At 41.7% G+C, this 16,078-nt stretch overlaps 1 protein-coding gene across 1 annotated transcript in view; it reads left to right on the top strand.

Annotated features, from left to right (window-relative positions):
• GEN1 (GEN1 Holliday junction 5' flap endonuclease) overlaps positions 1-16,078 on the top strand; it is a 45,906-nt gene that overhangs the window by 3,676 nt on the left and 26,152 nt on the right. Inside the window, exons 3-5 of the mRNA XM_075863873.1 lie at positions 1,825-2,011; positions 3,286-3,462; positions 7,836-7,946. Of these exons, the coding sequence (XP_075719988.1) occupies positions 1,825-2,011; positions 3,286-3,462; positions 7,836-7,946 (475 nt within the window). The remainder of the gene's footprint in view (positions 1-1,824; positions 2,012-3,285; positions 3,463-7,835; positions 7,947-16,078) is intronic.

The raw sequence follows: 16,078 nt of genomic DNA, 5'->3' as shown, positions 1-16,078 counted from the left end.
GTAGTCGACCAAATTTTTTTTAGCAGTGTAGTCCCTGCAGTATGTGAGTACCCTCGCTAATATACATTCCGGTCCCCCGTTACGTTCTAAGATTTTCATTGATTTTTATAGTGATGCTGGGGGACCGGAAGTCTTTGATGACGACACGACTCTTCGTCATGGCCCCCCTGTACTCTATGCGGTCACATGACAGAGTCGTATCGTCATCAAAGAAGACGTCCGGTCCCCCAGCAGCCCTATAAAAATATCTCACAATCAGCGCGTCAGGGGACCAGAATGTATATTAGCGAGTGTACTCACAATTTTTGGTCCCCACATAACCCCTTTAGGTAAAAAAGTGTAAAGAAAAAAAAATCGCCACGTCCGTAACGACCTGAAATATAAAATTGTCATGTTGTTTGACCTACCCGATAAACGCAAAAAAAAAAAGGCTTTGTTTTTTTTCATTCCTGCGTCCCAAAAACTGGGATAAAAAGTGATCAAAAAGTTGCATGTACCTCAAAATGGTCCCAATGAAAATAGCAGCTGAAGAAAAACAAAAGTTATGGCTGTCCGCATGCGACGACACAAAAAAACATGATTTAAAAACCAAAAAGTGTTTGGTTTTTTTTCTGTGCAAAAGGAGGAAAACACAAAAATTATAGAAATTTGGTTTCCCTCTAATCGTACTGACCCGCAGAATAAAGTTACAAGTCATTTATGAACACCGTAAAAACAAATACCAAAAAACCATGGTGGACTTGCATTTTATTTTCCACTTACCTTTTTTTATTTTTATTTTATAAAAGTTTATTATATGCACCCCAAAATGGAGTCATTAATAAAGCTTACCCTGCAAAAAATAAGCCCTCATATGGCTACGTTAATGGGAATATTAAAGAACTGTGGCCCTTGGAACACCGTGATGAAGAACGTTAAAAAATAAAAATCCCTGCCCTCAATAGCTGGGTACACAATAAAGGTTCCTATTGAATGACAGCAAGCAGAGATCTTAAAAAAAACTATGAGGTTGCCTCATGACAGGGATTGGTGGCATGGCGCCTGGATATGCCAGCAATGTCTGAGGGGGAGAGGTCTGACCATTATAACCCCCGCCGATCACTACAGCCAAGTGGCATTGGTGCTGGCGGACCTCTATGCCACTTCATCTCCCCTCACATTGGTCATGAGTCAACCTCTTTAACATGACTCTAAATCTACAATCTTTATTTTTTCCATTTGCTGTTCAGATTGGTGTACTCTACTGTTCCCTGTTATCAGCAATTTTAAGATGGAGATTTACAGTAGAATTTTTTTGTATGAGAATATTGACGGGAAGTTTAGAAAAATGTGTTAGGAACCGATTTATATTGCCTTCCGTATACAGGTACACCCAGCGGGTAAACTCTTGGTCCCTGCAGAGACCCTAAGGGCTCATGAACACGGCCTGTACATTGGGATCCTCAATATAACCATTCACCTATAAAGCCTATGGCCTAAGATGCCGAAGTTACTAAATCAGTGACTCCCATTTATCTACATTGTCTATAAGCAATCTGTGTAGTGTGAAAACCCCCCTCCTGTGTTGTCAAAGGCTCAGGCTGCTGTTCTGTCCCTCCCTCATGCTTTACACTGCAGCTCTGCTTTGTCTAATTTGACTTCTGTATATAAGCACAAGTCCAGCAAGAACTCGGCAGCAAGTCTGTGCACAGATCTATATATTGTCCATGTGGCTTAGGTCTGCCGCAGAGCTTGGAGAGAGTGACCCCTGTAAAGACTGAGATCCGTGTTTGTTTTCTGAAATCCCAACTTGTACCTTATTGCTTCTTACCGTGTTTTTCCAAGGAACCTTTTTTTCCGTGTCTCCTCATTGAATTTAATGGGTGTGAAATTGGTGTTTGTAACTGAGGGCGAAGCTCCGAAGGTGAAAGCTGACACGATGAAAAAGAGGAATGAGATGAGGTACGGAGCCTCAAAGAAAACGGCTCCTGCAAGACCGGGACGATCCTACTTCAAGGCCGTGCTGAAAGATGTACGTCCATTATGTGCTCATCATAGTCGGGGGTTTAGTTTATAACGTTCCCCTAGATCAGGGGTGCACAAACTTTTCTGTTTCAAGGATCACATTTCCATATTGTACCTCTCCTAATGTCCACAAAATGATATGTGGTATTCTCATCTGAGACATTTATCACGTATTAAAGACCCGTCCCCTCTCCTGACATGTTTAATTAGTAAATACTTGTATTCCCTCGTGAAATAAAAATCCTGAAACATCTTTTCTTAGATCTCTGCCATTCCTCTGTTATTCCTCCTAGAAATTTATGAATAAATTGACAACTTGGTGGTACCATTCCTTTTGTTAAAGGGGCGTGTCTCTACACAGTCTAACTCTGTCAGTCCTGATTGGACATTGTCAGTCTGTGAAGGGAGACTCCACCCCCCCCCCCCTCGCAGTGGTAACACACAGTTGTTAATTTATTCTTAAAGTGTAACTAAACTTTTTAAAAACTTTTGTCATGTCAGAAGTTTTGATTGGTGGGGGTCCAAACACCTGGACCCCCACCGATCGCTAAAACGAAGTGGCAGAAGCGCTGGGGTGAGCGCTGTGTCGCTTCGTTTCCTTGGAAAGCCGAGCCAGCAGTGTACGGACCCATAGACTTTCTATTGAGCCCGTATACCACTCCGGGGAAAGCCAAGAAAAGCTGATTAAAAATGAAGTGGCACAGTTCCCACCCAAGCGCTTCTGCCGTTTCGTTTTAGTGGTCGGTGGAGGTCTCAGTGCTCAGACCCCCACCGATCAAAACTTCTGACATGTCACTATGCCATGACAAAAGTTTTTTAAAAGTTTAATTTCATTTAAAAAAAACAGGAGGAATAACAGAGGAACGGCACAAGGTAGAGATCTAAGAAAAGATGCTCTAGAATATTTTTTTTTTCATGGGGAATACAAGTATTTACTAAAACAGAGCTGTCAGTAGAGGGGACAGGCGTTTTTTAACTGTATGTGCCATAAATGTCTGATAGGTGGGGTCCACTTCTGTGGAGAGACTAGGGGTCCCATGTTCGGCACTACAGGGGGCCGGGTGGGTGCCGTTTACACCACTGACATGTCTATAGATCTAAGGTGGGGGGCACTTTTCTCTAAGTTATAAGAATATTCTGCGTTATTATAACACCTGATACTGCCATGTATATAAAATCATGACATGACCATTTACCATGAGCTTCATGTATAATGTCCTGTCCTATTGAGAGAACAGCAGAAGAATGAAGTCCTGTCTTCTGTCCTGCGTCTCTGCACAGTGCCTCCGCATGTTGGACTGCTTGGGGGTGCCGTGGGTTCAAGCCGCCGGAGAAGCAGAAGCAATGTGCGCTTATCTCAATGCAGAAGGCCACGTGGATGGATGTGTCACCAATGATGGGGACGTCTTTCTCTATGGCGCACAAACGGTATACAGGAATTTCACCATGAACGTGAAGGTATGAGCTGTGTCCCCTCTATATCCTCTCTGCACTGCATGACTTAGTATTTGGAAACCATCATAGATCTACGTATTCTTGCTGTGCAGGGATCCTACCGTTTCTACACATTAATACATATGATATAGAGGCAGCAGCCGCTGAGTCTTCCTCTGCCTATACAACACCATAGAGTATAATGGAACACTGCCCCATAGTGGACAGAATGAGGTAGGAGCTTTTTATATAATATATATATATTAGGGATGTCACGATACCAGAATTTGGACTTCGATACCGATACTTTGTTTAGTATTGTGATTTCGATACCAATTCGATACTTTGCCAACAGTAATAAAAAAAAAAAAAAGTTCTTCTATTTTCTGATGTGAGGCGCGAGGTGTGATGATGAATTTAACCTCCACGTGACTCACATTAATAGCAATTAACCCCATCATGTTTCTCAGTCATAATGGGTTAATGTGTGAGGTACATGATGGGGTTAATTACTATTAATGTGAGGCACATGGAAGTTAAATTCATCGCACCTCGTGCCCCACAATAATAAGTGATAGAAAGCAGTTTTTATTTTATCTTTTTACAGCGTACACATCATAAATGATGCAAAAACATTGTTGTGCAGGTTATTACGGCCGCGCCAATACTGAATGCGTGTATATTTTATGTATTGAGACTTATTTTAATGTTTATTGTAAAAAAGGTGAAGGTGTATTGTTTTTTATGTAACATTACTTTGTTTTTACTTTATTTTTTAAACTTTAATGTACTGGTATATATCTATATGCTGATAGCACACAGGCAGTTGTTAGGACATACCTCAGTATGCCCTAACAACAGGAAATATGGTCAGACAGCCCTGAGGTCCTTCAATGGACCCTGGGCTGTCTGCCCATATATGGTATGTCCCTCAATCGCGTCACAGGAATTCCCTGTGATGCGATCCAGGGGCATCCCCCCCTTACATTTTCCCCTGAATGCTGCAGTCCGCTGTGATCGCAGCATTCAGGAGAATAGCGGCGGAGATGAGCGGTTTCTCTGATCTCCGCCGTTATAGAGCGGGGCTGCGGCTGTGTAATACAGCCATTGCCCCGCTCCTGACAAGAAGTGCGTGTGCGCGGTCAGCATGAGGAGATGCGGCCGGCGCTGCACTAATGAGCGGCGGTTCAGGCACTGAAGACAGAACATGGGGGTGTTTTGCAGTGTGCCCGCGATGTTCTGTCTTCAGTGCCGCAGATCATTAGTGCAGCGCCGGCCGCATCGCATCATCCTGACAGCGCACGCTTCTCTCAGGAGCGAGGCAATGACTATTACACAGCCGCAGCCCCGCTCTCATACATTCATGTATTACTATACTTAGCTGTGCGGCCGCACAGCTTAGTATCGAAACAATATCGACGTTTCGATGCATCGTGCATCCCTAATATATGTATGATAGATATATTTTTAAATTTTAGAATGTTTTCACGAAAATATAGCAAGCTCCTTCTGCAGTTATTCTCTTGTCAAGTTGCTATAACGAAGTAGAGTAAAATTGTATCTGTTTCTGGGAAAGCTGGGTAGTTGACAATTTGGCTTGTTCCTCACACAGGTTTATCATCCAGCTTTTTAGACTTCTGAATGGCAAATCTTCCCAGTTCTGCAGTGATATAACCCCCCCTGCCATGTCAGTGGATATCAAGTTGTCTTCTGTCTAGTTTTTCCATGCATAAAATGTTATTGGAAAGTGAAATATTGTGAACAATACAACCTGTACACTAGATGGCGCCAGTAACTTAGAAAAAATGGTAACATGAGCGAGTGCGGTCTGACCTGAAGTTCTCTTATGGTTATCCTATGACATGGGTGACATTGTCTTCTTTTTTTTTTGGTCTGATTCCTCATCAAAAAAAAATTTTTGTTTTATTTTATCATCTACCAACAAAAACAAAAGCCCTATAGTACTGCAGGACACCTGGATACGGCTGGTCCACCTCTCGTTTTGTGCACACGTTTGTGGAATACGACGACATATACGTTTTTAAAGTTACAAAAAACGTTTGCATTTGTAACATACGCTTACGTTTTTTGTGGTATACTTCGTATATGTTTATATACGTTGTGTCCGTTCTTACATCTAGAAACGTATACATTTTTTGTTCTTGAGCTAAAACAAAAAACAAACTTTAAAGTGTAAGATTTGTAAAGTCAAAATATAAAGGAAGAAGTAAGGGATGGCTGCGGTGTTTTCTGCGCCAGTTTTGAGGGGTTGGCAGGGGGAGGACTTGTTTTATCTCATAATCTGGATAATTTCCCATATATGGTGACAAAAACGTATATGTGTTACGTATGCAAACGTAGGGTTTAATATTGCATACATCGTCTATATGTCACCATTGACTTTAATACAAATAAAAACATATACCTGTTGGATACGTTTTGGAAAAGTACTGAAAATCATAGTAGAAGGATAGAACGTAAGCAAACAAAACGTTAGCACAAGCTACACCATTAGGGCATCCGTCCTGACCATAGAAATATACACGCTGTGGCGCACATTTTGGCACTTTTTTCACGTCAAAATGGTCACATCAGACGTACAGTAAAAACGAGATGTGAACTGAGCCCAAGTCAGGATAGCAACACCATACACACAGGTAGGCAGCTCCCCTTTTCTCTGGGAAGGAGCTGAACCCCAACTCTTCCTGGAGACTGTATTAGTCTCTTAACATTTTTCTGTACATTAAAGTGGTTATCCCGCCATTAAATGTGTTTTCCATGATCTAACCGAGAAATATAAGAATTGTAACATTTGAATCCTTAAAATTTTTTTTAAAAAAAATGCTCCTATGTCTAGATATTGCTGATACATACGTGTTATGGATGAAGACAATGTCACCCATGTCATAGGATAACCATAAGAGAACTTCAGGTCAGACCGCACTCGCTCATGTTACCATTTTTTCTAAGTTACTGGCGCCATCTAGTGTACAGGTTGTATTGTTCACAATATATGACTTTCCAAGAAGGTTTTATGCATGGAAAAACTAGACCGAAGACAACTTGATATCCACTGACATGGCAGGGGGGGTTATATCACTGCAGAACTGGGAAGATTTGCCATTCAGAAGTCTGAAAGTAGACACCTGGCACACAGTAAATATGTCATCCAGCACTTTACAATCATGGGCTCCGCTATGCAATTGTGTATCAAAGTGTAACAGTGCGTATAAAAAGCAGACAAAGTCAAGTTTGTGGCACAACCCCTCCCAAAAATAAAAGTACAAGATGTGCAAAGTGCACACATGCCGCCTATGTCTACATGCACAAATCCTTACATAATCATCAGAAGTGAATAGACCCAAAAATCTTTGAATAGGTGCAGGGGGTGATTAGATATGCGGTCCCTCTGTTATTCCTCCTAAAAATGTATGAATAAATGGGCAAATGGATGTTAACAGTTGGGGGTGTGTCCCTACACAGACTGACCATGTCCAATCAGTGCTGACAGAGTTAGACTGGGTAGGGACACGCCCCCTTTGACAAGGGGTATAATTACACCAAGTTTCTAGGAGGAAGAACAGAGGAACGGCACAATAAGGAGTTTTAGGAAAAGATGCTCCAGAGTTGTTGTTTAATGCGGAATACAAGTATTTACTAAAACAGACATGTCAGGAGAGGTGACAGGTCCTCTTTAACCACAGAAGTTTAGGCGCAATTACTTTTTTTTTTCTCCAGTAGGTGGCACTGTTGTGTAGCTCAGGAGGAAAGCTTAGTTTCCCAACTGTACAGTACTGGAAATTAATGCTGTGACTGGCTCTTTGCTTAGAAAGTAGTTTTACGATTTTCAGTAATTGAAATCCCTGAGCAGTGGCACAGGTTTAAGTATCTAATAGAGCCCTCACATTCTGGAAATCAGCAGCGGTCCAAGATCACAGACCAATCTCAGATGTTTAAATGCATGTATTAAAGTGATTTTCTGCTTTAGACAATCCCAACTTGTTAGAAGTGTCCCCCTGCTGGGACCCCCAGCGATCAGCTGCAATCTGTGGTGAACCCTGTCAGTAGCTGTTCAATTTAACTACAGCGCCACCACAGGTGAATTGAAGCATTACACAGTGCCCATTCAAATCAATGGGTTGTCTTTGTATGCAGGTCCTCCAGAGAGAGAGAGAGAGACACTCTTTATAACCACTCTGGCCAAGAGACGAGTAACCTGAACAGAGGACCCCCTGTTAACTCAGAATTGATATATATTCTACTGTCTATATATGAAATGTAATAAATGTGTCGCTATATACATCCCAGTCACTGGGAGACGACACTATTTTGTCTTTCGTTAATATGTCGGTGGTGAGGTCTCTGCTGGTTTAATAGCAGTGGTTGTTTTCTTGTAGGATCCACACGTTGACTGCTATGAAGTCTCCGCCATTAAAGACAGACTGGGATTGGACAGAGAGTCAATGGTCGGCCTAGCGATCCTCCTGGGATGTGATTATATACCTAAAGTGAGAACCGCTTGGATATACAGTATATGTAATACACAAATGGTGTTGATCTGTGCACTTCTATACATAACATATACATGCTGAAGCTGCGGGCTGTATAATGCATCACTTTACCTGAAGCTCCGCTGGGCAATTACTCAGTGATATCCTGAGACTGAAGGGGTTTCCACTCTTATGATTAATAGGTGACTTTTTGTAGGGAGAAGGGAAATTGTCAGCCATCAAAACTGATGACGGCGCTATGTAGAGGAGTGGGAGAGCAGTGTAACTGTAAGGTGGGGAGGCAGGGGCAAGATGGTGGAAATACCGCGCCGGGATGTCTCCGAGAAAGATGGGATGAAGCAGGAGTTATTTTGCCAGAATTTTATAACTTTACTTTGATATAATTCTTGCTGGAGCGAATGTTGAACCCGGCCACAGATAATCTGTAAATTTCTTCCCAATTTGGGAGGCACAAATTTATGGCCCTTTTACACCGGCCAATTATCGGGCAAACGAGCGTTCAATGAACACTCATTGCTGATAACTGTCCTGTGTAAACATCGGCTGAGTGCATCGTTATAACTAACAAAGCTATTATGGTTGTCGGCAGCGCATCTCCCAGGGACATGACATGTATGGGGACCAGCGATCGCTGGAATGAGCGCTCGTCCCGATACATTACTGATCATATCTCCTGGTTGATCAGCGCTCGTTTACACGGCCCACGACGGGCCGTGTAATATCACCCTTAAGATGACCCTTTACACTGGGCAGACAAGTGTTGCGGGAAAAACCGCAACAAATAAGCAGCGTTTACGCAAGTACAATAATATTCTGCACCGCAGGTCAATTTTCTGAGCGTTTTTTTCTGCTCCGTATTTACGCAGTGTGTGGATGACATTTGTTTTATCTCATCCACTTTGCTGCTACTGTGTTATGCTGCAGATTTTCCGCAACGAATTTTGAAAATCCCCAGTATTTACACAAATTGTGAACCGACCCTAAGGAGGCAGAAAGACTTGAGCTGGGGAACAGGAGGATCTGCGAGTATCTAATCAAAGGGGCGTACGAGGTTAATGAAGTATATGACCGTCTCTATAGTAAGATGTTCGTGTATCTAATGAGTGTTGAAACTTTCTGAATTCTCTTCTATATGTGTATTCTGTTTTACACACACGTGATTGGGGTCGGGCACTTCCCATCTGAAACCGTTTTCTCAGCTTGGTGTTACGTGTCTGCGCTGAGAATCTGTAGACGCGTCTTACATAGAAGTCTCCTCCATAGTGTCCGTGTATTGTCAGTGCGGTGCGTTCCTGAGACATAGAGGTTGTAATGTTTCACAAGTTTTCCGATTATTTCTCTAGACTAGAAACATGATGATTTTAGAACGATAAATGTGCACGACCTGCAACGCCTTTCTGTGGAGCCGGCAACCATCTGGACACAAACATCCGTGTCTCAGTGGTATAGAAAGATGCCGTCTATTGATGTCACCTCCTGCCCTGCCATCAGAGGGCTCCCACACGCTCTGCCAAGTCCTGTACTTCCTAAGTCAGGGGAGCAGCAAAGGGAAAGTATAATGGGGGCACTGTGGCTAATTGGGGTCACTGTTACTGGCAGTAATGGAGGCACTGTGGCTATCAGGGTTATGGGGGGTGCTCTGTGCCTGGCACTCAAGGAAGGGGGGTTCTGTTCTGGCACTAATGGGAAGGGACTGATATTGATACCGCTGTGGGGGAACTCTAGCTGTCACTGTTTTATTTTAACCCCTTGACAGCTAAATTTTTCTATTTTTGCCTCTGCCTTTCAGCAGCCATAACTTTTTTTTTTTTTTTACGTGGCTGTATAAGGCCTTGTTTTATGCGAGAGATAGATATATATATATGAGCAGCACCATATAGATAAAGAAAAATGCCGGTGCCAGCCTTTTAGGATGAAGGCTATATCCTTTCCAGTAGATTCAAAAAAAATAAGGCAGCACTCCAGAATTTCAAGGTGAAAAAAATCAAGTGATTGACTTTGTTCCATAAGCGACGTTTCGGCAGATGCAACTGCCTTTTTCCAGCATACAAATGGTGTGTCAAACCCAAGTTTATATAGGTTGAGTAAACATGGTGATGATAATACAATTAAATCAGGAACGTAACAAAAATAAGTATATGTCAGATATGATATAATGATACAGTGAACATCAAAGGAAGTGAAATACTATATAGAATGTAGCATATCAGTGTGCAAAAAAAGTTGAATAAACACCAGAGATATATAAACATATACATTAATTAGGTTTTTGACGTGCAAATCTAAAAAACACAGGTGGCGACTCACCAGTTATAGATTACAGGAGGGTATCTGTGAATTAGCATAGACTACAGCATGCACTCGTCGTCCTATAGGCCTTACTGCGCACATGCAGTAATGTAGGGAGGGTGTACCTGGTTTCGGTCAATTCACAACACTATGCGCACAATACAATGGAACATCGTAGTCGCCATTGTAGATTAGGGCAAGCGCCAAGGTCATACTATGAGCAGTGCAGGGATGAATGAATCTCGTGGTAAATATATCATCTAAACCACTAACTGACATTCAATTACAGGTTTTGAATAAGGGGCTATCATTTTGTCTCTCAACATTTTCTGATTGGTTTAATATTGATATTGACCTACATCACCTGTTTTGCTCTATTAAACTTAAATGTTGGTTTGCTAAGCATAAGATGTCTTCTACAACTGGTGACAGTGAAACTTGCCTAAAACAGCTTGGATTGTGAGCAATTTCCTTCCATCAGAGACGGCAGCCGCCATAAAAGCCTTTATCGAGGCAGTAAAACGGGTTAACCAGCTACGCATAAGTACCACAAATCAACATTTTTCAAAACCTAACAGGGCAAGAGAGGAGATGTCGGCCTTAGGGGACCTTGCACGTGATGGCGACCGCACCATCAAACCCGCTGACAAAGTGGGTGCGGTTGTCATCATGGACACGATCTCATATATGGCAGAGATTAAACACCAACTAGGTGATACTGAGGTGTATAGCTGTGTTACAAGTGAACCTAAGTTCAGTCTCATGAGGCGCATTGATGCGATATTGCTCAATGCCAAGACACATCAACTATTTGACGAAGATTCCTATACATTTCTTAAACCAGACTATCCAACTACACCAGTCATACACCCTACCAAAAATGCACAAGAGCCTTCTGGATCCCCCTGGACGCCCTATAGTCTCAGGGTCAGGCTCCATATTTACGAACATAGCCACATATCTCGATCGAATCCTCAGGAAATATGCCATGGAAAACAAGTCCTATATAAGAGATACTGCAGACTTCTTGACGCGCCTACAGGATGTCACTTTGACATCCACTGAAGAAGTCCTATTTCTATCTGCAGCTACAGGGTACCGCCATGGGTGCCAACATGGCGCCCACGTATGCGAATATTTACATGTCGGTCCTGGAGGAGGACTTTGTCTATGCGTCCCACCACTTCAACAAGGTTCTGGAGTGGTGGCGATACATAGACGACGTCTTCCTCATTTGGAAAGGAACTGTACCTGAACTCCTTGACTTTCATGAATACCTCAAAGGCATCGATCCGGATGTCAAATTTACTAAGGTTTTTTCTCAGACTGCTGTACAATTCCTGGATGTAATGGTTTACATCTCAATGGGTGACATTTCCACTAACCTCTATGTTAAACCATCGGATAGAAATAATATCTTGAAATACGAGCGTAATCCACCTAGATCTATGGTGAAATCCTTGCCATCTAGTCAATTTTTATGGGTAAAAAGATTACAAGTAATGATAGTCATATTAGAGAAGGCCTTAAACAAATGGCCTCTAAATTTATCTTGAGGGGTTACCCTAGGAAGATTATACAGGAACATAGAGAGAAGGTTGAAATGGTTGATAGAACCACCATATTGAGACAAGAGAAGTCCAAAGTCCCTCATAATCGCGTCCCGTTTGTTTCTACTTACACGGAACACAGTAAGAACGTATCTAACATAATAAGGAAACACTGGCCTATTCTGAGAAATGGCCTATCCAACATTCCAGAATTTCAGAGCCCACCATTGTTCTCGTATAGACGATCCAAAAACATCAAAGATAGACTTGTAAACTCTGACGTCGGTCCTCAAAAGATGACTAGACAACTTTCCCTAACTGGCTCGGTTCGCAAGGGGTGTTTCCCATTCTTGAGCTGCGTTTATTGTCCCCTCATACTAAAGGGAGACAAATTCACAGATCTGTCTAAGGATAAAACCTATCACATCAGACACTTTTTGACGTACAATAGTGATCATGTTGTGTATCCTCTTCAGTGCCCCTGTAATATGTGGTATGTTGGAGAGACCACACTGGATCTCAAAACAAAGCCTAATCGGCATAAGCACACAATTCGTAATCGGAGACCAGATCTACCCGTATCTATGCATTTTGCTGAGTTCAAGCATAGTGAATGGCAGCTACGATTCAGGATCATAGACCATGTTCCTCCACTGAGACGTGGGGGTAGTAGGTCGCAACTCGTGAAAAGGAAGGAATTACAATGGATCCATCGGTTGGGGACACTTAAACCCAACAGCATGAATGTAGATTTCAAAATTAGCAGGGTACTCTAAAAATTCTAAATATACTAGTTTTTTTTTAAGGCTGATAGTTCTCCATGTCTCCCTCTCTGTACTATGACGTGTATACAATTTTGATGTCTCTACATATATATATATATATATATATATATATATATATATATATATATATATATATATATATACCCAATAAATTATATCTACTTACAATATTTTTTCAAATTGTTTTTAGACACACCCACTTCAAGTCACTACAATCCTTGGCTCACCAGAGAATGATGAGGAATCCGTTTTGTTACTTTCTTTTTTTGTTACAAATTATCCCTAAGTTCTATTGTGTGCATATACAAATATTACTCGTGTTTTTGTACACCCCATATAAGCGTAGAAATGCACTTTACATAGGGTTTTGGGTTCCTGCAATCGGTCATAATACACCACACTTTTTGGGCAAGGTTCAGATAATATGCGGTTTGTCAACCGTTTTTTCGCAGGACACAACACTTTGGTACCCTGTACAGCTTATTCCGGTGATAGCCTGTGTTCACCCACAGAGCCTCACCCCTTAACTGTCCACTAGCGGAGGGCACCATCTCCCTATTTGGGCGACTGTTCCCTCTACTAAATACCTCTTGGTCTTTGGGCTCTGGCTGTCCTTTAGAAATATGACTTCCCTTATCTCCTTGACAGGAGTCTGACATCCCTGCACTGCTCATAGTATGACCTTGGCACTGGCCCTAATGTACAGTACAATGGCGACTAAGATGTTCTGTTGTATTGTGCGCATGCGCACAGTGTTGTGAATTGACCGAAACCAGGTACACCCGCCCTACACTACTGCATGTTCGCAGTAAGGCCTATAGGCCTGTGTTTTTTAGATTCACACTTCCAATAACTAATTAATGTATATGTTTATATATCTTTGGTGTTTATTCAACTTTTTTTGCACACTGATATGCTACATTCTATATAGTAGTTCACTTCCTTTGATGTTCACTGTATCATTATATCATATCTGACATATACTTATTTTTGTTATTTTCCTTATTTAATTGTATTATCATCACCTTGTTTACTCAACCTATATAAACTTGGGTTTGACACTCCATTTGTATGCTGGAAAAAGGCAGTTGCATCTGCCGAAACGTCGCTTATGGAATAAAGTCAATCACTTGATTTTTTTCACATTGAAATCCTGGTGTGCTCATTATATATATATATTTATATTTCTGCGCGTTTTAAAAGTAGAAAAAAATTAAGTTATAACATTTATTTTTGCGGCGTCGATATAGGACAATAACCTGTTAAATTAATTCTTCAGGTTATTACGGTCGTGTAGATACCTAATATGTGTAGGATTTTTGTTTTTATGTAATATATGGGAAATAAAAAATATATTTTATGCAAAATTATGACACTTTTAACTTTTTTTTTTTTATTTACATTTTTTTAAAAAATTTAACTAATGTTTTTAACTTTATTTACAACCTTATTATTTTTTTTTACTTATAACGTATTCGTATACCCCTATATGTTAATAGATTACACTGTGTCACTATGACACAGGCTGCTAATAGGGAATCACATAGTGTGCCCTAACAGCAGGCAAACTGAGCAGACAGCCCGCAGTCTCCGATCGCATCATTGGCTTTCCGGTGAGTATGGGAGTCGTATTTGATCACGCTGCCGTCATGGACAGCAGCGATCAAAGGGTTAAACAGCTGGGGTCTGAATTTATTCCGGTCCCAGCTGTACTCAAAAGGCTTCTCTAAATTCAGGAGCTGTGAGTTACAGCTCCTGCTTAGAGAATGAGTGCTCGCAAGAGCGCTCATCAGCTTTTTTTCAGAGATGCGAACAGATGTCGCTGTATACTGGGGACCCGCACCACCTGCTGTCAAATGACAGTCAGCAGTCAGGAAGGGTTAAACAACTTAAAGCCACATTCTGGACAAAACGGATACTGTGTTATGCCAACTGCAGGGCCTGAGGGGGCGGAGCATGACACAATAATCCTTTCTTTTGCGATCTTGTATGATGTGTCGCCTCTTAAGGACCTGCATTAGACATAACTCGGTGTATTAATTTGACCTGAAGTAATCCTCCGTTAATGAGGTATTCCCAAGCTCAACAGTTATAGCATATCCACGGGACAAGGGTCAGGTGTTTATATTCCATAAATGATTAAATTATTTACATTTTATTTGGGACCTTGGCAGTAGTGTGATCTGGAATATGGCCTGCAATGTAGAAAAGATGAAAGCAATTATTCATTTTTTTGATCCAATCTGTTTAAAAAAAAGAATATTCATTACATACCGTAGTTTCTCCTTTTTGAGGGTTTTGGATGAGTATTTGCTTTTAGCACCTGGATAAAAAAAACAAAGCAAAGTGCATAGATTGCGGGTCAGACAGTCTGTATTACCAGCTCCCGGCCGTATAATGCAGATGAGTGACACCGGCGTCTGGTGACATCTGGCTCCAATTTGCTGCTACTCTCATACCTGTGCTAAATGGGCAACACCTTCATAGCAGAGTGGTCTCAAGTGTTAACTACCCGGGCAGCACTTCCTAGCCACTAATGCTTGAGGAATCCCAATGAAGTGGCTTTGTCGAGTTCATTAGTACAGATTAGATCTTTTACTGCAGATCTTTATAGTTGGGGAGGGGGAAGAGAAGGAAAAAACAACTTTTAGTGTCATGCATTCCGGATTTCATATCTTGAAGAATAACAGTCAGGAGAACACCGTCTCCCCTCTTAGTCACACATTTTCCAAAATGGGGTGATTGCAATTAGTAAAAAGGGGTAAGCTCCCGAAAACAGCGCCACTATTGTACATGGGCCATGTCTGATATTGCACCTTTTATTTAATTGAGTTGAACTGTAATACCAGACACTGCCCATGGACCAGAGTGGCGCTGTTTTTAGGATAAAAAAAACACCCTTTTTCTTCTAATCCTGGACAACCCCTTTAAGAAATAAAATACATCCTTATTGAGCAATCCATAATACGCCTCTTCTCTGTGGTAGTCGGTATCCTGGAGGTGTAAATACATACGTTCGACCTGCCTTTTTGCTGAATGGGGCAATAGCTTCCTTGGCCTGTTTTAAAGTAGAGGCCTGCGCATACTTTGGACACTGCTTAGCAAATGGCACGCCTCAGAAACTATTCATCAGCGAGTATGGAAGACACATATAAAGTTAATGCCTCAACTGGGTAATCCCCTCTTTAAAGGGTAACTAAACTTTTAAAAATCTTATGACTTCCGATCACTAAAACAAAGCGGCAGAAGCGCTCGTGTGAGTGCTGTGCCGCTTCGTTTCTGATCGGCTTTCCGAGGAGCGAGCGGTGTACGGACTTATAGACTTTCTGTTGAGCCCGCTGAACGTTAGCCGATCAGAGATGAAGCGCGCAGTGATCGCCCGAGCGCTTCTGCTGCTTCATTTATCGATTGTTACGAGTCTCTGTGCTTAGACCCCCAGCGATCAAAACTTCTGACGTGTCACTATGACATGTCCAAATGCTTAGTTACACTTTAAGGCAAGCTG

The sequence above is a fragment of the Rhinoderma darwinii genome, chromosome 4, assembly GCF_050947455.1.
Source record: "Rhinoderma darwinii isolate aRhiDar2 chromosome 4, aRhiDar2.hap1, whole genome shotgun sequence".
Classification (NCBI taxonomy): domain Eukaryota; kingdom Metazoa; phylum Chordata; class Amphibia; order Anura; family Rhinodermatidae; genus Rhinoderma; species Rhinoderma darwinii.
The sequence above is the reverse complement of the archived record's forward strand: the minus strand, read 5'-3'. Positions and strand labels throughout refer to the sequence as shown.